Raw genomic sequence first — 25474 nt, 5'->3', positions numbered from 1 at the left:
CTTCTCATTCCTCCTCTAACTTTGTTAGGATATGGGTTGTCCCATCAAGGAGCAGGAACAGTTTGGAAATCGTGCAAAACTTTCAAGAGTCAGGAAAATCAGCTCTCCCCCTCTTCCGCTTTCACTTCTGCTTGGCAATGTTCTCCTGCCTCCTAGCACTGAGATGAGTGTCAAGACTTTGTAAGTGGAGTGTGGGGGGGGGTTCTCTCTTGGGGCACACATAACCCATACCAGTCCAGCAACGAAAGGATTAATACAGGCATGGCCACCCATGGCATATTGGCAGCCTCACATCAGCTGAAAGGAGCAAAAGGCTGGGAAGCAGAGGCGCAGGTGTCTGCCAGGAATTGAAGAAGGCTGGAGAAGAGAGCTCCTGCCTGCAAGCTGCTAGTGAACTGCCTGGGCCGAGCACCCCAGCTGGGATCAACGGACTCACAGACTGAGAGGGTACAGTTGCCTGGGCCAGGCACTGTCAGTCAGCACATCCTGATGCTGTTTGTCTAGCTGGTGGGACCTTTGCCAGCACCCAGTGGAATGGCTAGGCCTGGGTTTTTCTTCCAGTCCTCTGAGAGACCTGAGAACAGAATGGGTTTTGCAGATTCCTGGGCACCAAGACTAGACTGAGTGCCCTACTGAGATGGGGCTGTGGCTGGCTTGGTCAGGAAGGGATGCCATTGCACTGACTCACACTGCCAAAGGTGTAGGAGCCAGGAATCCAGATCTGGGAGGGTGGTAGGTCTAATAAATTAGAATGAGCTGGGAGTCAGTAATCAGGACTCCATTGTAATCTTGGGTCTGACTCCGATACTGCCTCTATGGGTATGTCTACACTAGGAGCTAATTTTGGATTTAGGCACTACGTTAAAGTAGCCAGCAGAGAGTCTACAGACATTTTCCCTTACTTTGAAGTTAACTTTGGAGTAGGGAGCCCAAATTCGAAGTCCTTACTCCATTCTCGTGGATGGCGTAGTGCCCTACTTCAAAGTTTAAGTTCAAAGTAGGGTGTGTATAGACGCTCAGCTTCGAAGCTCTTTTCTCATACTGATTTGGAAAGACAAATCCCACACAAATGCCCTTTAGCACAGCTCAAGCAAAGCAACTTAACGGCTCCAATAGTACCAGAAATTTGTCAGAGGAGACACACACATGGGAACCCCTTCAGGATAGAAAATGGCAAAGTGCACAGAATGCTTACCCTAAAGGAAGGGTGGGAAGTGAGAGGCAAATGGCACATTTTTGGCAGAGATTAGAATGGGCCCCAGTGACTATTTGGATCCCACTGTTTGGATCATTAAGACCAGCCAGTGCTAAGGTCCCTCTTCCAGCCTAGTGGGAGAGGCTACTGGACCCAGGACACAAGTGAGTTCTTGGGACAACTAATGAGAAAACACAGGTGTGAGTGCAGTTCACAAGTTTAAAACAAGGGACCCAGAGGGGGACACCGAGCAGAAAGCCTGACAGCACCCACGGCTCCTCAAAGCCATCCAGGTACCTAGTGGATGCTGCCAGAGGAACTCCACCTGCATGCGTGGCATGCGGGAGGAGCGGAAGTAGGCCCCACAGTTCTACAGCACCCCCTCATCTAGCATCCTCTTCCTGGAGCTGTAGATAGCCACTTTAGCAAGGGACAGGGAGAGGTTGATGAGGAGGTCTCACGACTTCGTAGACCATGAGTGGAGTGTGCATAAATAAACAGGTGAGGGGAAAAGTGCAGCCAAAACGTCAGGAGGAGGTTCTGGAGGATCCGGAACAGGGACTGCACCCTCACACACTCAAGGTAGGTGTGTGCCAAGTTTTCCCCTCATGCCACAGGAGAGGCAGGCATCAGGAATGGGAGTGAACTGCACCACATACATGCCCACGCTCCCGGCTCCATGAAGGAGCCACTAACTGATGCCCCCGGTGGGCCTCGCGACCAGAATGGAGAAGAAGCTGGCCCACCGGGGTCCCTTGCCCTCTTGAAGGGACAGATAGTCCTGCCACTTGGTGTTGAGGTGAGAGTTGAGGGTGAGGAGGTGGAGCGTGTGATGCATGAGCATGTACACGTGGTTCCTGGGTGTGGTTCAGAAGCAGACCAGCTGCAAGTCATGCGGCTGGCTGCTATTAAAAGGGGGAAGAGGCCAGGGGTCTCATACAACAGGGGCCCCAAATCACAGGCCAGAGGGGTTGCAGTGATGGGGGGAGCAAGGCATACCCTCTCATAGGCTTCACTGCAGGAAGGTGAGAAAGGGGGCAGCAAAGCTTCCCATTCTTCCTGGAGTATCCGCAGGCAGGATGTGAAGGGTGGAGAACCCCATGCAGCAACTGAGCGCTTGGGGATCCTCCCAGCTCTCATAGTCCCCTAGGTCTCTGACCAGACTGGTTGCTGCCAGGACCAGGCTTCAGCTCACTGAGGGAGACTTCACCGCCGGCACATGCAAGGCGCTCTGCGAGGAGGTCCACCCCCGTCAGTGGCCATAAAGGATCTGGTCACCAAGAAAAGCTTCCAGGTCTGGAGGAGATCCTGGTAGAATTCCAGCAGCTCTGAGAGGTCTCGCGAAAGGCCTCTTGCTGGAGAAAAAAAGCTGACAGTTGTACTGGAACCCTTGGAGGCGCTGGAGGGAGATGTGTGCCAACCCACTACATGCTGGACTACCTGCACCATACAAGAGTCTGTGCAGAACCTGGAGGCGGAAGGCGTGGACCTGGCTGCAGATGCAGACCGGGCCCTGGCCCCCTTCCTCCAGGGACCTCTGCAGGGACCCAGTGCCATCCTGGCCAGAAAAACTCCAGTACCAGTCTCTGGAGCCTGGACAGGAGCTCCGGGCTGGCTCCAAGGTGTGGAGCCAAAGCCAGTGGGCCCCAGAGTGAGATGGATGAGGCGGGCAGGGGAATGGGCCTGAGTGAGGGATGGAGTGAGAGTTATGTGGCAAGGGCAGAAGGCCCCAGGGTGAGAAGGATGGGGGGTCTTGGTAAAGTGGTGATTGGTCCAGGGTGAGAGGGATGCGAGGCACGGCAGGTTGTAGGACAGCAGTGACAGACACAGGGTGAGAACAGTGGGGGAAGTTATAGGTCAGGGATGACCAGCCCAGGGTAAGAGGTATGGAGGGATATTTGGCGGAAGTGACAAACCCAGTGTGAGAGGGCTGGGGAAAGGAGGGTGTCGTGAGGCAGGGCAACCAGCTTAGGAGAGAGGGACTGGGTGTTGGAGGGCAGGGGTGGCTGGCTCAGGGTGAGACGGACAGGGGGCAGCTTTAGGACGGGGCAACCAGCCCAAGGTGAGAGGGATAAGGTTAGGATGGCTTGTGGGCAGGGGCAAGTGGGCCAGAGGGTGTTGTGGGGAAAGGGGAGAGCCATAGGGTGAGCAAAAAGCAGGGGCTGTGGGCAGGGGCAACGGCCCCAGGGTGAGGGGGACAGGGGGCCATGGGAAGAGGGGACAGCCCCAGGGTGAGGAATGACGGTGGGGACAGAAGGCGGTGAATGGAGGAATGATGGTGGGGACCCGGCTGGTCGGCGGCAATGTGGGTGGAAGGAGGGGCCTTCACCACAATGCCCCGCCTACCGAACTCATATTTGCATGTGACCCGCCCCCTCCGTATTGTGACCTCGCCTCTCTCCCTGCCCTCCCTACCCACAGCTGTAGCTCCGCCCCCCGGCGCCGCCGACGTTGACGGAAGCGGCCAGCCTGGGGACTGACGTGGTGGAGCGGCCGGCGCCGGCGGCATGTGGGGGGCAGCGGAGGACGCGGTGAGTGCGATGGGGGTGTCCTCCCTCGCCCTCGAGCGCCTGTTCCCGGCCCAGCTCCAGGACCGCCCCCTCCCCCCCGAGAAACGTCCCTCTCACCAGCCGCTGGGTTTCCGCCCTCCCGGCGGGGCGGGGCAGAGCCGAGCCGAGTGTAGCTTGCCGCGGTGGGGGCGGTGCTGCCCGCGGGGTAGCTGAGGCAGGAGTTATCCCCACCACTCCCGCCCGCGGTGCCACGCCAGCAAAGGGCGGAAGTGACGCTCGCCGCAAGCAGGGAGAGCTGCCGGGGGAAGCCTCGCCAGGGCTACTCTGCAGAGCAATGGCTCGGGTAGCCCCGCAGCCTGCCTCCGCCAGGCGTAGCAGGCAGTAGCGGCGTTGGTACGCCAGGCCTGGGATGTGGCGCTCAGGAGCTTAGGGGGCGCCCAGAGCGTGGGGTTGTGTCCCTGAGCCTCTTGTCCTAGGAGTCCTTGTTGGCCCTGTTTTTCATAAGCTTCTGACCTTGGTGTAAATGTGGTCCTCCCAGCATTGCCTGGCAGCCAGTTCCACAAGTTGGTTGTGAATGGTGTGAAGCAATAGTTCCTTTTAATGCTGCTACTTATTAACTTCAGTGGGTGACAGTTCCCTCAGCCCCCGTCTTGTTTTATGGGGGGGGGGGGTTCTAAAGCAATGCTTCCTTATTTTCTCCATGCCGGTCGTGATTTTACATACCTGTGTCATATTTCCTCTTAGTCCAAGTTGAACAGTCCTTGTCTTTTTAGCCTTCTCTTTTATGACAACTGTTCCATACCCCCAATCTTTTTTTGTTGTCGTCCTCCATATCTTTTCCAATTCTTCTATATTTTGAGACAGCATGAGGAGAACTGCACACAGAATCCGTTGTATTTCTATAGAGGCTTTATGCTATTTTGTGTCTTATCTGTCCCTTTCCTAGTTATTTCCAAGATTGTAAGCTTTTATTTGACTAAATCACCTCTTGAACAATTCTAATTAGATTGGCAAGGCATGATTTCTCTTTATAAAAGGCTGTGTTGACTTCTTCAAGTCACATTTATTTATGTGTCTGATAATTCTGTTCCTAACCATAGTGCCAGACAAACTCGTTGAAACTGAAGTTCAACTTCACATCCTGTAATTTCTAGGATCGCCTCTGCAACCTTTAAAAAAAATTGTCACACAGCTCCTTTCTCCTAGTATTAAAGGTGATGTAAGTCATAGCAAGACTGTGGTGTATAGTGTATTTCACATTTGAGTTCTTTCAGAACTCTTTGGTGAACACCATCTGATCCCGGTGACCTAGTACGGTTAAATTAAATGTATCAGTTCAGAAACGTCCTCTGTTGACACCTCAATCTCAGACAGTTCCTCAGATTTGTCTCCTAAAAAGAAAGGTTCAGGTGTGGAAATCTTCACATCCTCTGCAGTAAAGGTCAGTGCAAAGAATTAACGTAGCACCTCTGTGATGTCAATCCTTGAGCGCCTCTTTAGCACTTCTTTCTTCCAGTGGCCCACCTGATTTAGGCAGACTTTCTGCTTCTAATATACTTAAACATTTTTTGCTATTAGTTTTTGAGTCATTTGTGTGGTTTTATTTACCTGTTTGTTTGTTTATTTTTTCGTGGAGGAGGAAGTGTGTCTTTCCAAGGGATTTTTAAAATCTTCTCACTTCAGCTCATGTACCATAGACATTTCCAGTGTACTGAGCAAAATACCTTACCTCAATTCAAAACCACTTATACAAATTAAAAAAACCCTCCTTCACACTATGTTCTCCCACTCTTACTCCATTTTCTGAGGAAAGATCAACTGCTATTGTTATTTATTTGTATTTTGTTAGGTTCCAGGAACCCCAGACATGATCCCCCTCATTGTGCTCGGTGCTGTACAACTACAAACCCAAAAGACAGTCTCTGTACCATGGTGACTGGAAACAACAGCTGGATTCTTGACTTGGTTATATAGAATTTGATAGGAAAGCTTTCACAAAGAAGCAGATCTAGATGGTTAAGCTCCAGGTTAGTGTGAATTCCTCTTGGAGGTCTTTCTGTAACTCTCCTCTTTCATGAGAGTGTTTTATTTTTGCAGTTTGTCTTGTGATCTGCATTGTCCCAGATGTACACATCATGTCTGGGGCCTGGATGAAGATGTGTTCCCTATTGTGGCTTTCTAGTCCAATAATGGCCTTAAATGGATATGGAAAGGTGCTGGGAGGACAGGGGCAAAGTACTCCTGGTTGTCCATCCCAGTGAGGAGGTGGACATTGTAAAGAACTTTGGGAGAAAGCATTCTTCTCGTGTTAGCTCCCAGATAAAGGGAATTACCTAATCCAGTCTGTAAGGAACAAATATTTGTCAGAGACAAAGAAGCAAACTGAAAGTAAGAGAAAAGTTGTCTTTACCACCAATACTACTTGATGATTTAACATAATGATGAATTATACAGGTCCTTGACATTTCATACCAAGCTGATAAATAAGAGGGCTATGAAGATGTCCCCTGTGGCTGTATCTACAATGAGATGTAAACACAGGGTTAGTGGGACTCAAATCAGCTGATCTGTGTTAGCGAAGCCTGGTTTTGAATACCTACATAGAATTTTACCCTGGATTAAGAATTTTTTTGACCCATGGTTGCACCTAGGTTAGAGGTCTGCAATTTACAGCTCTGGAGCCACATGCAGCACTTTAAGGACTTCTTTATGGCTCCCAACACTATAACTGTAAAGTGTTTTTAAAAAAACAAACAAAAAGAAACCTCCTGGTTATTTATGGTAAATGGTGAATGTCTAAAAGCCCAATAGTGAACAACTCATGTCTAAATAGCAAACAATATATGATCTCAACATGTTGGATAATTCCCCCTTTAAGATATGCAGTGCATTGTGGGATATGATACTGTATCTGTGTTTTGATTGCGTTGCTAATGAAGTCTTTTTTTTTTAAAAGGAAAAGGAAGCTTGTGACATTCCCACTGTGAAGGGCAACATGCATTTTAAGAAAAAAAACTGAAATTAAATGTAAAGTAAAATAGGCATAATTGAAGTGGGGTAGCAGTGGCTTCAAAAAGATGAAAATCAAAGATGAAAATGGAATTTCAAACTGAATGGTCCCAATCCTTCACATTTATATTGAGTTTGGCTAGGTTCTCTCTATGTCTCATTTGCAGTGAGAAATTTGCCAACAAGAAAAAATGCAACCTTGAGAGGCATTTTCTCAAATAACACAGTATTTTTTCTGAGCAGTAGCTAGCTGGAGATGCCAGAAAAAAGGCTCTGGAGGAACTGATACAAAAAGCAGAGTAATGTAAGAACACATTGACTAAATGGGTGAAATTACCAAGTAGCCCAACTGTGGCTAGGTTTGTGGCAACTCAAGAGATCCTGAAATAACGAAAGCTGTTCATGGATGATGAATATATGAAAGTGTTTTTTCATAGTATCTGAGCAGGTGGTACAGTGATTTCAAAAACAAAATTGTTCAGAATCTAGTGTCATCCAGAGGGAGAGAAGGTTTGGCAGTAAAAGTCAGGAAGTTAGGGGTACAAACACACCCATGTAATGGGTGAAGAAATAGAATATGTAAAAAGTTTGAATGTCCTGCAGTAAACATGTATCATATTACAAATCTGTGTGTGCACTGTACTAAAAACAGCGGTTACAAAAAGTGTGGTTTGACTTTATTTATTAAGGACCGTCGTGTATTCACATGCAACGTGGCTCTTGGATTGAGTTTTTTGGGGGAAAAAATGGCTGCTCTTGCTATTTTAGTTACTGCTCTGCCATCCATGCTGCAATGCCTGGACCTGAATCAGAGCAATCATATCCCACAGTCCTTAGCGCTACACACTGAAAAGTGGCTGCTTTAACTATAGGACTATGATGCACCAGCGGAAAACATTATTACAAAAGTCTTGATTAGTTCTCTCTCCGTTGAAAACTGAGGAGGCTGTCTGATAGTGTACTTACAGATCAGTGATCAAAATGGATTAATATAATCCTGAGCTGCTGTATTTAGCATTGGAGTTTGACTTCTATTTTCATTAGAGTGGATTGCACATTGTTGGGATAGAGAAGACTAAGGAAGTTTTCCACTGGAGTTGTGGAATACTTTTGGATGACTCCCAGGACCTGAGTCAAGCAAGGCTGCATCTATGCTGCAAAGCAGGAGGGCTTGAATCCTCAACTTGGCTCCAACTTGGAATATGGGTCCTTTCTTGTTTCAGGGTTGTCCCCTCTAGTGCTGCAGGGTCCTGGGACCATGAGTCCAAATCTTGAGTTAGTACTAATGCAGTGAAGACACAAGGGGATTATCCTTGAGCACAGGCACCAGCACAGCCTTATACTGTAGTGTAAATATACCCTGTGAAACAGGAGGACAGTGAGTTCCTTGGAGGATATTCCATTTTCAACCAGTATTTCTTGATCTTGCTCCAAGTCATTTGTACCTCATCTTGAAAGCATTGTAACATCCTTGTGATGGTGCTGGATATATCTTAGAAAATGAGGTACACAATTGGGGTTCATTAGTGTCCTATTTGTAGCTGATACATGCCATCTTACCAGTTGTCTAGAGGCCCTGTGTATCTATTGAGGGAGGGTGGGAAGGTGGATTCATTGAGTGGCTCTCTAAGTGAGAGTTCTCAAGGAGAGGATGGAGCCATTTCCACCTATTCTACGCATATACACAGATTAGGAGCACTCTGTGGTCAACAGTGTAAGCTATTGAGGCTTTATTAAACTGTTGCCTTTCATTGCAATGCAAAGATTTAGCGATGAATGTGCTTATTATTTGTGATAACTGGCTTACAGTCCAGTGATTGGGGGAACAGAAAGAATCCAATCCACTTTTGTGTGTCCAAGTAGCAGCAATGGCTGGAGGCAGCATTTTTTTGTTTGCGCTTGGCTGGAAGATTCTGACCTTTTCTTTGGACCCTAAGGCTTTGTCTATATTGCAAGATAAATTTGAATTTAAGGCAGTTAACTCAATATTACCACGTGACTGTCTTCACTTTAATTACCACTAGCTCAATTCTGGGAGCACTAATGTTGAGATTACAATATTGCTGTTACCTGAGGGGTGTAGCATCAAGCTTGAATTCAGAAGTTTGGTTGAAGGCCAGTGTGGAAGTGCTGTGTCTTAAAATCATATTTATTAGCCTCCAGAAGGTCCTGTATGTAATCCACAATGCCCCCAGTGCTTCGCTCTGCCCGCGGGTCGACAGGTGCACAGGAATTAGGTAACAGAACGATGGTGGATTTCAAAGTGGGAGCAGCAGGCCTGTGGCTGCGGGCTCATGTTTGTATGAGAGCATGAGAAATGTCTGTCTTTCTTTGCTATTAGTGCTGTGAGTGCATCTATCCATTACAAATAGCCACATCAGGGAGTTTGTGGTTCTATCCCTACACTAGTTATTTTTTTCTGTGCTGCCTCGCATCAGCCATTCCCCACATGGCAGCAAGGCTGTTGTGGGGGGTGCTTGCATAAGACACTGAGAAACTTCTCAGTGGTTTACATTTGTGCGTGAACCTTTCCCCCACCACAGGTGCCATGCAGTTGGGGTCTTTCCCAGGCTCAGCCACCTCACGTGGGTAGCCCCCATCCCAATAAAAGGGGACACCTGCTGTTCGGTGCTGACCATGCTGCCAGGCAGCACCATGTCCTAGTTTGCATGCTTTAGGGCTCCAAGGATGGGAAAAATACTTGGGGAGTTGCTACCGCTGGGGGGAAATCTCTCCTGGTGGCTAAGATACTAGGGGGGACTACTTCAGCTACTTCAACATTCCAGCTGGCTCTGGTTTTTGAAAATCTTTCCTATCTTCTCACTCTTCAAGCTTTTCAGGGATATTTCACCGCCATCTCCCATGGTGGCAATGCCTTTGTAATGAAAGGGGAAGTCAAAAATTTTTTCCCTAGACTATTCTATCCTTTTTCTTCTAACTTTGACAATACAGTCAGGATCCCTGTGTTATTTCCAGGGATCGGATGCAATCACAGGAGAGGGGACACTCAGTGGATGACCAGTTGAGAATTCAGCTGCAGAAAAAAGATGTGTCTGTAAACATTTTTGTCATCTCTGTGGATGCCCTACTTTTCTTTCCTTCCAACGGGAAGAATGGATATCTGCTTACCATGGAAGGGGAATGAGGAAAATGCAATGTGGGAAGATGATCTCAAAGACCAGCAAGTGTACCCAGAATGCTACAGGGATGAGGGAACTGTGGGATAGGTTCCCACAATTAGCTGCTGCTACAGTGGATGTTTATGAATTGAGTGTGACAGCAATAAATTGACTTTGAGGAGCACATGGGGAGATGAGGATGGTCAAATTCGAACTTAAAATTTCCAGAATTGCAAAATTGATATTAATAAATTCAAATTTATCTTGTAGTGTAGATGCAGTCTAAGGCAGAGATAACTGCGTCAAGCTTAGATTACTTTGACTAGCCTCCTTATGGGACTAAATTTTGGATACTAGTCAAAATTTTCACCTTGCTTGACTATGTGGATTGATTTATGTCAGCGAATCGGAAATCTTGATTTCAATTAACAATTTTAGTCTTGATTTGTATTTGTACTTTTTAGTTATTTTCTTAAAGAAAGATTTAATCACATTTATTGACTACTTCAACTATGTACACCCTTTACACTAAATCTGGCTGCTTTTTGTGAAATTGGAGGATAAGTTGTATCAATACGTATTTACTTAGGCAATTTATAAGGCTCAATTTACATGTATTCAGATTCTCTATTTTTTTCTTTGTTAGAAAATGGTAAGTGATGCATTAGTTGTTACTTGTTGATTGATTTTGTTTCAAGCTTTGTTTGAATGGAAATTGAGTCAATGAAAATGCACAAAAGCATCATTTTGATACAATTTATAAATTAAATAAAACTACCATAGTGTTCTGGATAAATGAGGGAGAGAGTTCATCAAAGCACGTTTTCATTTAAAACTTAAAAAAAGGGCTATATTACCTGTCATTAGTGGATTGATTATATTGTGTCTGGTCACCATGGCTTTCAGGATTTTAGAGCTAGTGGATTTCATCCTCTCACACCTAATTTTTGTTCATGAGAAGGGGTGAGGACAAGGTTTCCTTGTTTGTCAACATCCACTGGCTCCTAAATTGTCAATGAGCTAACAATTGAACTGAATTGGTTGAATAAACAGAAAGAAAATAATTTTTGTGTACCTGCAGAAGAGTTTACTGCTGCCAAATGTTGATTTAGCACTTCAACAGACCCTGGTTCCAGATACTTAGCTAGTGAGTTCTACTAGTTCAGTAGGCAACTGAACACAAATTTCTTGCTTGAAAACTTGGCAGCTGGTGTGTACTACTTAATTTAAATTGTATAAAAATAGTAGTTTAGTAGATTATAGTAAATTTGAAGTTTATGCCTGAACATAAGTTGTCATAATTGTGGATTTAATATAGGTTTATTTTTTTTAAAATCAGTAAAAATATATATATAAATATTGAAAAAACCTTTTTCTTTAAAACCCTGGGTATATATTCATCCATTTGTTTGTTCAGCAGTACTTTTTCAGGGGAATGTGTTATATTTGTGCCATATGGTTTGGGTTAGATTCCAAAGGATCTGGATAAACTGGAGAAATGAGCTGAGGTAAACAGGATGAAGTTTAATAAGGACAAATGCAAAGTGCTCCACTTAGGAAGGAACAATCAGTATCACACATACAGAATGGGAAAGGACTGCCTAGGAATGAGTACAGCAGAAAGGGATCTAGGGGTTATAGTGGACCACAAGCTAAATATGAGTCAACAGTGTGATGCTGTTGCAAAAAAAAAGCAAGCATGATTCTAGGATGCATTAACAGGTGTGTTGTGAACAAGACACGAGAAGTTATTCTCCTGCTCTACTCTGCACTGGTTTGGCCTCAGCTGGAGTATTGTGTCCAGTTCTGGGCACTGCAATTCAGGAATGATGTGGAGAAGTTGGAGAGGGTCCAGAGGGGAGCAACGAGAATGATCAAAGTTCTAGAGAACGTGACCTATGAAGAAAGGCTGGAAGAATTGGGCTTGTTTAGTTTGGAATAGAGAAGATTGAGGGGGGACAGTTTTCAGGTATCTAAAAGGGTGTCATAAGGCAGAGGGAGGGAACTTGCTCTTCCTTGCCTCTGAGGATAGAACAAGAGGCAATGGACTTAAATTGCAGCAGGGGAGGTTCAGGTTGGACATTAGGACAAAGTTCCTAACTGTCAGGGTGATCAAACACTGGAACGAATTGCCAAGGGAGGTGGTAGAATCTCCATCACTGGAGCTATTTAAGAAGAGGTTAGATAGATGGCTTTCAGGCATGGTCTAGAAAGTGCTTGGTCCTGCCATGAGGGCAGGGGGCTGGACTCGATGGCCTCTCGAGGTCCCTTCCAGTCCTACTCTTCTATGATTCTACGATTCTATCTGTTGCCCAGTGTAAGGGACTGGTTTTAGTTGAAATGCTCAATGGGTGCATCTACACTACAGCTCTGTTTCGAAAGAACATCTTTCAAAAGAGAACATCGAAAGATCCTCTTTTAAAATGAAGCGTCCACAGATGTCAGTGGGGACCGAAGTTTTGATCTGTTATTTCGAAAGCCCCCCCAGCGCAATTTCGAAACAGAGCGTCCACACACACAGGGCGCTCTTTTGAAAGAGCAGGGGCAGGAAGTGCCATGGGCACGATCACGTGGTGGGCGAGCCCTTTTTGGGGCTCCTGCTCACCGTCTCCTTAAAGGGGCCCCCCTAGGCCTGTCTCCAGGCAGAGAAAAGAGAGAGCACAGAGCAGGAATCCGGGGCCCTCATGGACCCCAAGCAGCAGCACCCCAGCATTGAGGCTGGCCACAGTCCTGGCAGCTGTGCTCCAGTGGCTCCAGGTGACCACTCTGCTAGCCGCCCTCCCAGAGGCTGTCCTCAGGGTGCAATGTCCCCAGCTGGTCCCCTGGATCACCCGCCGCCTGTGAAGCTTCCCCACAAGCAGCGACTGGTGGGACCGGCTGGTGCTGGAGGACTGGGGTGACAACTGGTGGCTACAGAACTTCAGAATGATCAAGGGGACATTCCTGGGGCTGTGCAACTGGCTTGTCCCAGTCCTCCAGCACTGGGACACCTGCATGAGGCCGGCGCTCCCCCTGCAGAAAAGGGCGGCCATTGCCCTATGGAAGCTGGTCACCCCGGACAGTTACCGATTTGTCGGCTGCCAGCTTGGGGTGGGCAAGGCCACCGTGGGGGCCGTCCTCATCGAGGTAAGCTATGGCCAGGTCTCTCTCTCAGCATGTGGGGGGCAGGGGGCATCCCCAGCCGGGGCAGGGGTGGGGAGTGGTGGTGGGGGGGTGTGCAGGATGCAGCCCAGACCACACTCATAAGTGCACCCCCTCTCTGCCCTGAAGGTCGTCTGTGCCATCAACAGGGTGCTCTTGCGGCAGCTACTCTGCGTTGGGGACCTTGACAGCGCCATGCGGGGCTTCCAGGACCTGGGCTTCCCCAACTGCTTCAGGGCCCTGGATGGCACCCACGTCACCTCAGGGCCCTGGAGCACAGTCACGGAGCTTATGTGAACTGGAAGAGCTTCCATTCTGTGGTCCTGTAGGTGCTCGTCGATGCCAATGGCCGGTTCCAGGACATCTGTGTGGGCTGGGCTGGGCACGCCCATGATGCCAGGGTTTTCAGGAACTCGGGACTGGGACGCAGCATGGCCGAGGGGTCCTTCCTCCCCTGGCAGGAGCTGTCTGTTGGGGTCACAGCAATGCCGCCATGTATCATGGTGGATGCGGCCAACCCCTTGAAGCCCTGGCTCATGAGGCCATACATGGGGCACACCCAGCTGAGGCAGGACTGTTTTAATGAGCAGCTGAACTGGGGCTGCAATACCATGGAGCAGGCATTCTGCTGCCTCAAGAGGTGTTTCAGTTGCCTCCACACGAGGCTGAAGGTGAGCCTGGCCAACGCCCCAGCTGTGGTCGGGGCCTGCTGCACCCTGCGTAACCTTGTTGAGGCCACGAATGAGCCCTACATGCAGGTGTGGGCCACCCGCCGGGACACGGGTACGAGCAGCCCCCTGCTGCCCCACGCCGCCTGGCCCAGCAGGACGAGGTGCAGATCCGGGAGCTCCTGCGCCAGGTTTTTGAGTGGGGCGCATGGTGAGCCCCCCCACCCTGCATGCGTGTGCGCGCACGCACACACGCCATCCTGCACATGCGCACCCACATGCACACACACACACCATCACACTGCACACCCACCACCACACATGCTGCACAGGCGACATGGGGTGGAACACAAAAATAAACATTTTATATAAATAACAAAGCCAAGTCTTCTTGATTAATATTCACAGGGGAGCGGAATGGGTGATGGGGCAGGGGGTAACTATTTACAGGGGGCAGAATGGGTGATGGGGACGGGGTAACTATTTACAGGGGTGGAGAGGCCCCGGGCGGGCTTCCAGGATGGGGGCAGTCTAGTGTTCCAGGGGGCTCAACAGGCGTGATCCCCACCCCCCGCCCGTCCTCACCCCCCGCCATGTCCGGGGATCCCATCGGCTGGGCTGGGGCTGGTGCCATGGGCAGGTAGGGGCACACCTGGGGTGAGGCCTTTGTGGGCTGTGCAGAGTCGGTGCAGGGAGAGCTGGGGGGTGGGAGCCGCGGCCTCCCCCTGCCTGGCCCTCGCCAGCAGCATGTGGGCCAGCTGGACAAGGTCGGCTGGGGGCAGGTGGGTCGGGATCAGGGCAGCGAGGCTGGGCATTTGGGGGGGGGGGGTTCACTGCGGGTGGTGGGGTCGGAGGGCAGACTGGGGAGTGAGGGGAGGTTGGAAGGGGGGAGGCTGAGCAGGGGACAGGGGAGGTAGGAGTGGGGGAGCAGGTGGATGATGGGGTGATGGTGAGGTGGGGGCAGGAGGGGTGGCTTTGGGAGTGGGTGGAGATGGGGCAGTGGTCAGGGCCAGGTGGCTGGCCACGGCCAGGGTCAGGGTGTCAAGGTTGGCCACCACCCAGTCCCAGGCCCGTCGCTCCATCTCCAGCCACTCCCTCAGCATGCTGGAAAGGTTCCGCAGTGCTGCAGTGTGGGCAGCCTCCCCTGTATCCTCCTTCCCACCCAGGTGGCGCCGGTGGACAGCTCGGCGGTGGGCCCTTGGGGGGACAGCATGGGATCCAGGTAGCTCCCCCTCGCTCTCGGAGGTGGGGCTGGTCCGGCCGCTGGCTACGAGAGCTGTGGAGAATAAAGGGGAGAGTGGGGGTGCCATGAATCCCAAGCACTGAACCTTGTGCCCCCCACCACAGGGTACCCTGTGATGCCCATGTGCCGGGGTTCCCTGCGTGGGTGCCAAGGGCACAGGCTGCCCCCCTGGGTCCCTCCACAGCCACCAGTCTGTGGTGCTGTCCCACCCACGTGGTGCTGAGCGTCGCAGGTTGCCCCCCCGCCGCCCCGTCCGGGCCTGGGGAACATGGCTGTCTGGAGTCCACAGGCCCCAGGGTGGCAGGCATAGCGGCGGTGGGGGCTGCAGCAACCCTGGGCAAGAGCGGATGCCCCCTTCTCAGTCCCAGGGTGGCTGGTGTGTGGGCCACCTACCTGTGGGTCCCTTCAGGAAGTCGGGCAAGGTATGGATGGATGGGGCCCGGCTGGATGGCCTGGATGGGATGTCAATGACAAGGGCCCCCTCCTTTGAGCTCTCGTCATTGGAGGTGGTGTCCAGTCTCCCTGGGCTCCTGGTGCCAGAAGCAAATTCAGGATGGTCCTCCTCTGTCCCTGTCTCCTGCTCTGAGGCCAGATCCGTTGTGTTCAGCAGCACGGCCAGGGGTCCCGCCTCCTTGGGTCCAAGGAGGTGGTCCTGGTCTTTACAGTAGGGGCAGCTGGTGGGCACTGCTCCTGACCGCCCATCTGTGTCCCGGGCCCTACAGTATCCCTGGCGCAGCTCCTTCACCTTAGACCTCACCTAGTCCGGCGTCCAGGTGGGGTGACCCTAGTCGGTGAGGCCTGTGGCAAGGCTCTGGAACGCTGCCGCATTCCTGGGCCGGGCCCCCGTCTGGTGCAGGATGTCTTAATCTGCCCAGAGGGCAAGGAGGTCCCCATACCTCAGCGTTGGTCCGGGAGGGGGCCCAGTGCTTGGTTTCTTTGGGGGGGGGTCCCTAGAGTGGGCGGAGGTTGGGGGCGCTGGCCATGGTGCCGATGAGGGCTCGGCGCTGGCTGGAGCATTGTGTCAGGGAGTGGCTGTGCAGTAGCGTGTGCTCCCTGCTGCCTGCATGCTCTCAGCTTCCTGCCTGAGGGTTTCTGGGAGCCTGCGTTCTGAAATGCGGCCAGATGCTGGAGCCATAGAGCTCCACTTGTGCTGGGAGCGGCGCTGCCTGGCCAGCTGATCGCAGCCATGGAGGACCTGCTCTTTCAAAAGAGTGGGCTGCAGACCATCTACATGTGCACTTCCGAAATAATCTGTCGAAGGAGGGCGCTCTTCCCATCCCGGGAAGGGAGGACTGACTTTGAAAGAAGGTAGGAGTTCTTTCAAAGTTAATTTCAAAAGAGCGCCATGTATGTGTAGACGTTCCATGGGTTCTTTTGAAAGAACTCGCTCTTTCGATCTCGGTTTCGAATGTACTTGCTAGTGTAGATGCACCTTATGTGGTTGGGACTACTGAAGAAACTTTCCCTTTTCTTGTCTGATAGGGAAACAGGTAAGACCTTTGGAGGCATTTGAGCTAGCAATATCCAAATATAACTGGAATGGGGTTTCAATTAGAATCTTCAACTCCAGGACTTGCTCTGTCTCCTTGGTTGCACCAAGCTTGAGTTTATTGGCATAAGAATGGCCGTGTCGTCAGACCAAAAGTCCATCTTCCCAGTATCCTGTCTTCTGACAGTGGCAAACTCCAGGGTTCCTCAGAGGGAATGAACAGAAGAGGTGATAATTAAGTGACCCAGCCCCTGCCACCCATTGCCAGCTTCTGAGAGAAGCTGGGGCGCTCTTACAGTAAATTCTTTTATCTCTGGCAGCTCCGGAACTGGGAGGTTGCCAGATAATCTAATATTCTGGATAATAGAGAGATATACCTAGCAGTGCATAGCACTAAAGAAAAACAAGATTAGATATTAAGAAACAAACAAAAATGTATGCAGAGTACTTTATTTACCAACAACAGTAGTATTGTATATGATAAATGTATACTGTGTTTGTTGCATTTATTTGTATTTGTTCGCTATACAGTACTTATGAAAAATTTATCTAAAATTTACTTACAGTTAAAATGCTGGCTATTTTAGCATTCCAGGTGATAGAATGCTAGGTATGAAAGAGTTTACTGTACTTCCCATCCTGACTAATAGCAATTGATGGACTTGTCCTCCATGAATTTATCTAGCTCTCTTTTGAACCTTGTTAAAGTCCTGGCCTTCACAACATCCTGTGGCAAAGAGTTCCACAGGTTAGCTGTGTGTTGTATGAATAAATACTTCCTTTTGTTTGTTTTAAACCTGCTACTTATTAATATCATTTGGTGACCTCTAGTTCTTTTTATGGGTACAAGTAAATAACTTTTCCTTATTTACTTTCTCCACCAAGTCATGATTTTATACACCTCTATAATGTCCCCCCACTTATTCTAATCTTTTTTTAAGAGGAAAAGTCTGTCTTAAAAATCTCTTCTCATATGGGAGCTGTTCCGTACCCCTAAGATTTTTATTGCCCTATTTTCAACTTTTTCTCATGCCAGGATATATTTTGTGACAAGGTGACCACATCTTCATGGAATATTCAAGATATGGGCCTACCATGGATTTATATTGAAGCAATGAGATAGTCTTTGTTTTATTCTCAAACCCTTTTTAAGTGATTCCTAACATTGTTTGCTTTTTAGAGTGCTGCTGCACATTGAGTGGACATTTTCAAGAGCTATCCACAATGACTCTAAGATCTCTCTCTTGAGTAATAAGAGAAAATTTTGTCCCCTTCATTTTATACATATATTTAGGATTATATTTGCAGTATGCATTACTATGTATTTATCAACATTAAATCTCATCTGCTGTTTTGTTTCCCAGTCTTCTAGTGTTGTGAAATCCTTTTGAAGCTCTTCACAGTCTGCTTTGGACTTGATTATCTTGAGCAGTTTAGTATCATCTGCAAATTTTGAGACCTCAGTTTTTACCTTATCAACAATCATAGGCTCAACGCCAGTTGGCGTCCGATGCCTCCCTCACTATTTCCTTCCATCTTTCCCTGTCCAGCATGGAGTGCCTTAGTTTCTGTAGACTGGCTCTGCGTTAATGTACTATATCATCTACCCATTCTCTGTGGGGTCTGCCTCTCCTATTTGAACGTCCATTATGCTGAAAATACCAGGGTCTTGATTTTTCATTCGTCGTTCATTCTGCAGACATGCCCAAATAGCTGTAACTTCTGTTGTACAACGTTCTGCAGTAGGTTTTCTTTTGGCTGTATTTTCCTGTATAATTCCTCATTGGTGACCTTCTGCATCCATCCTATTCTCAGGATCTTTCTATAACAACTCATCTCGAATGCCAATATCCGTCTCTTTGAATCTTTCATATCACCCATGTCTCACATCGGTATAACATGTTGCTGAATAAACACATTTTCAAGACACTCAGCTTCGTTCCTAAGCTAATCGCTTTGTTTTTCCACATCTTGTCCATCACCATCAAACTCGCTCTTCCTTATAAATATGTCGAATAGGGTTGGCCGCGGTACAGACCCCTCCAGTACACCATTACAGGTTGAACCTCTCTTATCTGGCACCCTCAGGATCTGACCAGGGCCGAACAAGAGAAATTGTGAGACCGCAGGAGGTCAGTATTGTCTAGAAGCATTACAAATGCTTCCACGGCTTACTGGGCTCTTAGAAGGCATTTAGATGTAAATTACAATAAATAACAGCACAGAACACTGAGAGCCAGGACTGGTGGCTGTAAACCAACTTTATAGAATTAAGGGAAACTTGGCAACACCCATGATAAGTGGTCATCCAGCTAAGGAAGGTCATACCAAATTATGGATGTTGCTGGATGAGAGAGTTCTAAATTAGAGAGGATACCTCTCTCCGTTCTGAAACCTGACCATTTATTTCTATCCCTTGTTTCCTATCTTTTAACCAGACCTTCCCTTTTATGACATGACTGCTTATTTTGCTTAAGACTTTTCAGGCATTCTGAAGGTCTGTATGTTTTTTTTCAGGAATGTAAGAAGGGCATGGATGGGAAAGGTTTAAGTCTGTTTATGGAGCAGTATTTAAGTTAGATAGCTAAGTGAGAATGATCTCCAAGGTTACATGTTACATGCCTTTCTTGTCCTATGCAATAAGTTTCAAATATCAACTTTCATTTTTAAATGAGAGTTGTATGTGAACTAAAAATATCAAGAGAAACTGTTGTTTCTGAAATAACAGGTAAATAGAAATAATGGATTTTCACAGAAGATGTTTTTGTGGCTATTTCAGGAAATGCTTCAAAGAACATCAGAAGAATTCTCTCCAAAGATGGAGATTCCTGAGGAGGAGATGGATACGTCTGATACCCAGTGGGGCTGGTTTTACTTGGCTGAATGTGGCAAATGGCATATGTTTCAGGTATCTAAATAGGGGATCATGTTATCTATGACCACTTCCACAGCATCAAATATATTCTATTTAAACAGGTTTTAAATATTATTTCTGGTTTGTTTTGAAGACTGATTCAAACAATCAGTGTTCAGTTAGCAGTGAAGACATTGAAAGGAGCTTCAAAATGAACCCCGAAGGATCTCTTTCGTTTACTACTGCAAAATTTAACTACAAGTTAGACTTTTCAGGTATGTTTCTAACAATGATTTATTTGTAGGAGTCTCTTGATGAGAATTGACAAGTACATTTTGCATGCTGTTGACCTCCAATCAGCTCGAGTATTGTAATACCAAAAAAGCATGCTTGGGAAGGCCTTCTGTATATGAATGTACATTGAATATTTTATGGAGATAGTTACAGTCTTCTAGCTTTGTTACCGTAAGTAGCATACGCCGTTCAGTAACAATGATATTTGCCCTGTCTCTTCTCACTTGAGATTTAAGTGGTTGTGTACCATATGCTCAGAGAAATGTGGACACTTACAGTTTTTCACTTCCAAATATACAAGCAGCAAGTATTGCAGAAGAGAGAGAGTTGTTTTCTGCACAAACTCCATATAAGATATGTTGATACAGTGATAATATAATTCACTGAGAAGTACTTCAACAAACCTGTTATTTTATATTCATCCAAATATCAAATCTAATTTACTAGAAAATTACCTTGGGTAAAGCTCTCATTTATTCATATTGTATGGAAGCCTTATTTGCAAGTTACTATTAGTTTCCAGTGTAATCACTGTGTAGTTAATTTTAAATACATTTTACTTGTGCAAAAAGCTGTGATATAATAGTGTCTCATTTTAAAATATTTCAAATGTCACACTTACTATTTCATCTGTATTTTCATATGAAACTAAGCAAAGACCTGTCATTATGCTCCGGTGAAGTGGGTCCTCAGTTTTGCAGGTAGCAGTCCATAGTTTTGTAATGGTGGACTGTATGAAAACATGTACATTCATCCATAATTTTGTATTTTATAAAGTGCGTTTTGTAATAGCTTCCTTAGAGGTTACGTTTCAAAAAACAGATTTTATAAACTGTTTAAATCTTGAAACCTTGATTTAAAATGTTAAACACAGTCATTAAATATAAGATAATTTTCACCCTAGTGTTAATGTAGTATCACTTTTATATTTAAATGTGGTACAAAGATGTTAGCTTCTGTACTCCATTAAAATTAACATTTAGATGTAGAAGTCTAGAGCATAATCTTGGCCTTATTAAAATCAATGTGAGTTTTCCTATTGGCTTAAATGTGCTAGGATTTCAGCACTAGTGAATATGTGTTGTTTGTCATAAGTATTTACTAAGTAGTGATTCCCATGGTATGTCGGAACTCTGCTAATATATTAGTAAGTAGTGTTGGACTATAGGGTTTAGAAAGGTTGCTCTTAAATCTTAACTAGTTAGACAGTAGTTCCTATCAGCGACCACCCCCCCACCTCAAAAAAAATTTCTGGACAAAGTATGATGTTTAAATACTTCATTTCTGTAGATTGAATGTTTTTGGAACTCACATGATTTTTATTTTATGTACAGCAATGAAACAAACCAATCTGACTACTGGTAAACAGCGGCCAATAAAACGAGCTTCTTTTTCAATTAGTGCTTTCAGGTAAGAGCTAAAGGTGGTTCATTGGTGGTTTAATTCCTCATTCCTCTAGTAAAATGAGCCAACATTTACAAATTTCTTCATCTTTACCCCTCCCAAATTAAGTATGCAGAGGCACATTAGAGCAAGTAACTGAACAAGGAGATCTGAGAGAGGAAGAGTGGTAAAAAGGCACTGTGTTTTAGGCTTATTGTACATTACTGCAGAAGATTGAACATCTTTGGGTTGATGTTCTGGAGTTTGATTTTGTGTGTGCACAAAAGGAAGCTCTGAGGAGTCAGTCAACCCCTATGGTCCTTGCAAGGGGTGAAGAGTAAAGAAGTTCAAAGGAAGAAACACTCCCATTGACTTTCCCCTGTTAAGACAGACAAGTTAACTGAGTGTAGATACGTCTTATTTTAGTTACGCAATTGGCGGAGCTAAAATTGTGTATCTGCAGTCAACTTTTGTGTCTAGTATAGACATAGTCTTAGAGAAATTTAGTAATCTGGGAAAAAGAATAATGTGCCAAATATATTAAACAGTAAGACCATGATTCCATAAGCTTCTTAAGCATACACCGAACTTCAATCCTGTGACTAATCCTCTTGACATGCTTGTACCTTGCCGCATCAAAGCCTAAAACTGGAGAAGCATGAAAAACCAGACGTGGCAAGAAAGAGGAAGTTGGTCATTACTTTTAATTTCCTGTTGTAACTGATTTTACAAATTTATGTGCGAGATTAAATTATTTGTATAAATCAACCTAGACTAAGGGCTAATTTTAACTATTGACCTGCTTCTTTTGTAGTTGGTATTTTACATTGAAGTATATGTAAATCACCATCAAATCAGAATCCAAACATGAATCTGGACCTGTGAGTGCAGTCAACTTGAATTCTGAGCACTTGTGGTCTTGCATTTTGGCCAGTTTTTAGCCATAAACTGCGGAGATATATTGGTGTCTGAGGTTATTCAGTAAACAGAATAGCAGACATATGCAGTGCTATTTCCGCAGTTGTGACTAGCAGAAATGTATGGTTTTCCAATATGTTTTCTGAACTTTGAAGCTCAAAATTTTAATCCAGGTTCAGTGTCAGACAGAAGGTGTCCAGCATTAGGAACTGTAATATAGACACAGTAGTCTTTGTCCATAGAAATTCCAGAAAAGCTTCTGTTTTTAATTGTTCAACTGTCCTTTAAGCAATACAGTTCAGTCATTGAGTGCATGTGTGAAACTCTGAAGCATTTCCCTTTTATGTGTGTATGTCTTTGGCTCACATTCTGTAGTACAGGTTGAACTGCTCTAATCCAGCATGATTTTAGTTAGCTAGACAACCACATATCATGGGTGTGGCCAAGTTTCCTGCAGTCCCATAAACTTTGTTTCCAGCCACCAGTCCTTGCTCTCAGTGTTCTGTGCTGTTACAGTAAACTCTTGCATATCCGGCAGCCCCAGGACAGAGAGGCTGCTGGATATTCAAATATTATGGATAATAGAGCAGCACAGCTATTAGTAGAACTGCACATATGCATGTTGCATATTTTATATTTCTTGGTCCAAGATATAATTGTATACAGTATGCTATGTGTTACACTGGTCTTCTTCTATTATTGTGCTATTATACCACTTCAGTTTTCATTAGATTGCCTAATCTAGTTTCTGTTGTTTGGTATTAACATGTTCATATATGGTTTAACTGTTTAAACTACAACTCACCATACAGTAATAGGTTCAGGCCTCAATTTTAAAATGTGCTTACCTAAATTTTGCATCTATATCCATGTTTAGTCATGGTTTCTGGGATCCTGACCGCTTTCCAAACCTGTTGACTTCAGACCACTTAAGCTCCCCATAAATATAAATTTAGATCCCTTAATTTTAGCAACTAAGTAAGAGTTATCCTTGATATTGCTGAGCTTTACTAAATAATTGTAGTGCCTTGCATATTGAATAGTAACAGAGAGGGAGCTGTGCTAGTCTATATACTATCAAAACAAAAAAGCAGTCAAGTAGCAATTTAAAAACCAACAAAATAATTTACTAGGTGAGCTTTCGTGGGACAGACCCACTTCTTCAGACCACAGCCATACCAGAACAGACTCAATATTTAAGGCACAGAGAACCAAAAACAGTAATCAAGGTGGACAAATCAGAAAAAAAAAAAAAAGATCAAGGTGAGCAAATCAGACAGTAGAGGAGCAGAAGGGGGGGGGGTGTCAAGAATTAGATTAAGCCAAGTATGCAAACGAGCATACTTGGCTTAATCTGATTCTTGACTTCCCCCCCCATCCTTCTGCCCCTCTACTCTCTGATTTGCTCACCTTGATCTTTTTTTTTTTTTTTCTGATTTGTCCACCTTGATTACTGTTTTTGGTTCTCTGTGCCTTAAATAGTGAGTCTGTTCTGATTTGGCTGTGGTCTGAAGAAGTGGGTCTGTCCCATGAAAACTCACCTTATGAATTATTTTGTTAGTCTTTAAAGTGCTACTTGACTGCTTTTTTGTTTAAATAATTGTAGTATAACATGCCTTCCAATATTCCACTAGTTTGGACATAGTAAAAGCATTTATTTCTACAGAAATTTATTTCATGATTTTCATATAGTAATGATCCACCTGGAATCTGACCGCTTACTTCCCCTTGCCAATTAAAAATACCTGTCCACAGTTTGAATCTCCATTCAGAACCTCAAGTGCTTTTTCAAATAATTCATTAGTACCAAACTCTGTACAGAATAGGTCTCCTCTTTCACGAAGAGAAACTGTTGGGTGTGATTGTTTTAATGTTTGTTTTTGTGTTTGAAGTTATATCTGTGAAAATGAGGCTATTCCAATGCCTTCACACTGGGAGAATGTAAATGCAGAGGAACCATATCAGGTAAGATCTGTTATGACATGGAATATGCACATGATGAAAACCCAATGGAAATCAGTGAAACTATACGAACCTCTCTTTTTCCAGCTTATTCCTTTGCAAAAACAAACAAATGAATATAATGAAGTTTCTAGTCTCTTTGGGAAAACAATGGATAGCAACCGAATTAAAAGAATTCAGAGAATTCAAAATCTAGACTTGTGGGAGTTTTTCTGCAGGTGAGATTGTTTCTAAAACAAACATTGTACTAGGTCTGCTAATAGAACATCTATTTTAAAGGCATGCAGCAGAAATATTTAAATGCATCTAATTATAAAATTATTGGAATTCTTATGTAGTGGCTGCATCCTTTCACAGATGATCTTTCTTCTTTTGCCTAATTTGTCCTGATCTTGTATTTATAGTCCTGTATCATCATTCCTAATTTTTACGGGTTTGGAATTTAAAGATACTTCTGTAACAACTGTCAGCTAAAATATCATATAATGCTTAAAACCTGAAAAGCCAGGAGAAAACTGAAAAGCAATGTTGCAACAAAAATTGCATTTCAGCTGAATTTAGGGGTACAGTTTCAATGTTTTTAGTATTTTAAATTTAAACAAATTTTTCTAAAAGCATGCAAAGCAATCTTTGTTTCCAATACAATTTTTATTTTGGTCATTGAAGTCAGTAGGTATGACTCAGTGGAGTTCCATGGAGAAGGTGTGTGGGTAAGAAGGTGCCATTTTTAAAAATCCCTTTTGAGACCAGAAGTGGACTTTAAGCTACTTCAGCAATGTTTTAATTTCCAGATGTACCAGTTGTGAAAGATACTGGCTTTGAAGTACGCAGAAAAGCACTATGGCACAAATTGTAGATTGGCGTTCACAGCCTTTGCCATTTACTTGTGTAGGCTCAACATTCTTGGAATGTATCAGTTTTTTTTTCTAGAGATGGGTCCAAATGCCTTTGAACTTTGAAGGAGTTGTAAGTCTTAGGGAAAATGACATTGAAAAATATTTTTGTTTTGAGTGACTGTATGAATGGTTTGATGTGAACGTCTTCATTATTATAGTAGTTGAATGTCCCTATCCCAAGTTGCTGGAAAGATCATTTTTCCTGATAGGTAAAAGCTGGTACTGTATTGCATAAGTTTTTCATTATCATTTTTAATATACCAAATCTTCAAAGAGCAACTACTCATCCAACTGGTAATGAATGGCCACACCAGCCAGCTCCTTCAGCGTAATATGAAAAGTAAGAGTACAATCACAAGCAAATACTTTGCTCTTAAGGGTGACATTAGGTTCTCTTATAATCTTTTCGTTGTGATTTGGCTAGTAGAAATGACTAGAGCCATTATTTACAGAAAGTATATGAGGTGAACCTGACACAACTGACTCCTTGTAAAAATGAGCATTCACAGATTTATATTTGTTGATTTTTGTAGTGGCATGAGAAATTTTACAAATCAGGAGATGTTTTTACTTTAGCATCTTCTCTTTATGAATCTTAGTGTAGGGTGAAGTATCCTTTTAAATTCAGCTTTATGCAGCATATCTAAGTTTTGACTGTCAATATTAGAGAAGCTGTTGCTGTCTTGAGTGTTCCTGTTTTCTTTCACATGAGGTACTGTAGAGAGGTGGAAGAATTAGGAGAGCCTGATTTTTCTCTCACCACCTCCTTGATCATTCTTTAATATTTGCACTT

The 25474-nt window shown here is 45.3% G+C and overlaps 1 protein-coding gene across 6 annotated transcripts in view; it reads left to right on the top strand.

Annotated features, from left to right (window-relative positions):
- The first annotated feature begins 3638 nt into the window (after positions 1 to 3638).
- The window catches only part of PARP11 (poly(ADP-ribose) polymerase family member 11), a 36148-nt gene continuing 14312 nt past the window's right edge, over positions 3639 to 25474 (top strand). For 2 of the 6 annotated variants that reach the window (XM_075002878.1, XM_075002922.1), the window contains exons 1-6: positions 3658 to 3726; positions 19154 to 19282; positions 19383 to 19503; positions 20857 to 20932; positions 23716 to 23788; positions 23873 to 24003. In XM_075002878.1, coding sequence (XP_074858979.1) covers positions 3703 to 3726; positions 19154 to 19282; positions 19383 to 19503; positions 20857 to 20932; positions 23716 to 23788; positions 23873 to 24003 — 554 coding nt within the window. In that variant the 5' untranslated portion in view covers positions 3658 to 3702. Of the gene's footprint in view, positions 3727 to 4449; positions 5733 to 19153; positions 19283 to 19382; positions 19504 to 20856; positions 20933 to 23715; positions 23789 to 23872; positions 24004 to 25474 lie in introns of those variants that run through there. The other 4 variants (XM_075002887.1, XM_075002906.1, XM_075002897.1 and 1 more) reach the window with 4 other exon arrangements.

The sequence above is a fragment of the Carettochelys insculpta genome, chromosome 1 (genome assembly GCF_033958435.1).
Source record: "Carettochelys insculpta isolate YL-2023 chromosome 1, ASM3395843v1, whole genome shotgun sequence".
NCBI classification, from domain to species: Eukaryota; Metazoa; Chordata; order Testudines; family Carettochelyidae; genus Carettochelys; species Carettochelys insculpta.
The sequence above is the reverse complement of the archived record's forward strand: the minus strand, read 5'-3'. Positions and strand labels throughout refer to the sequence as shown.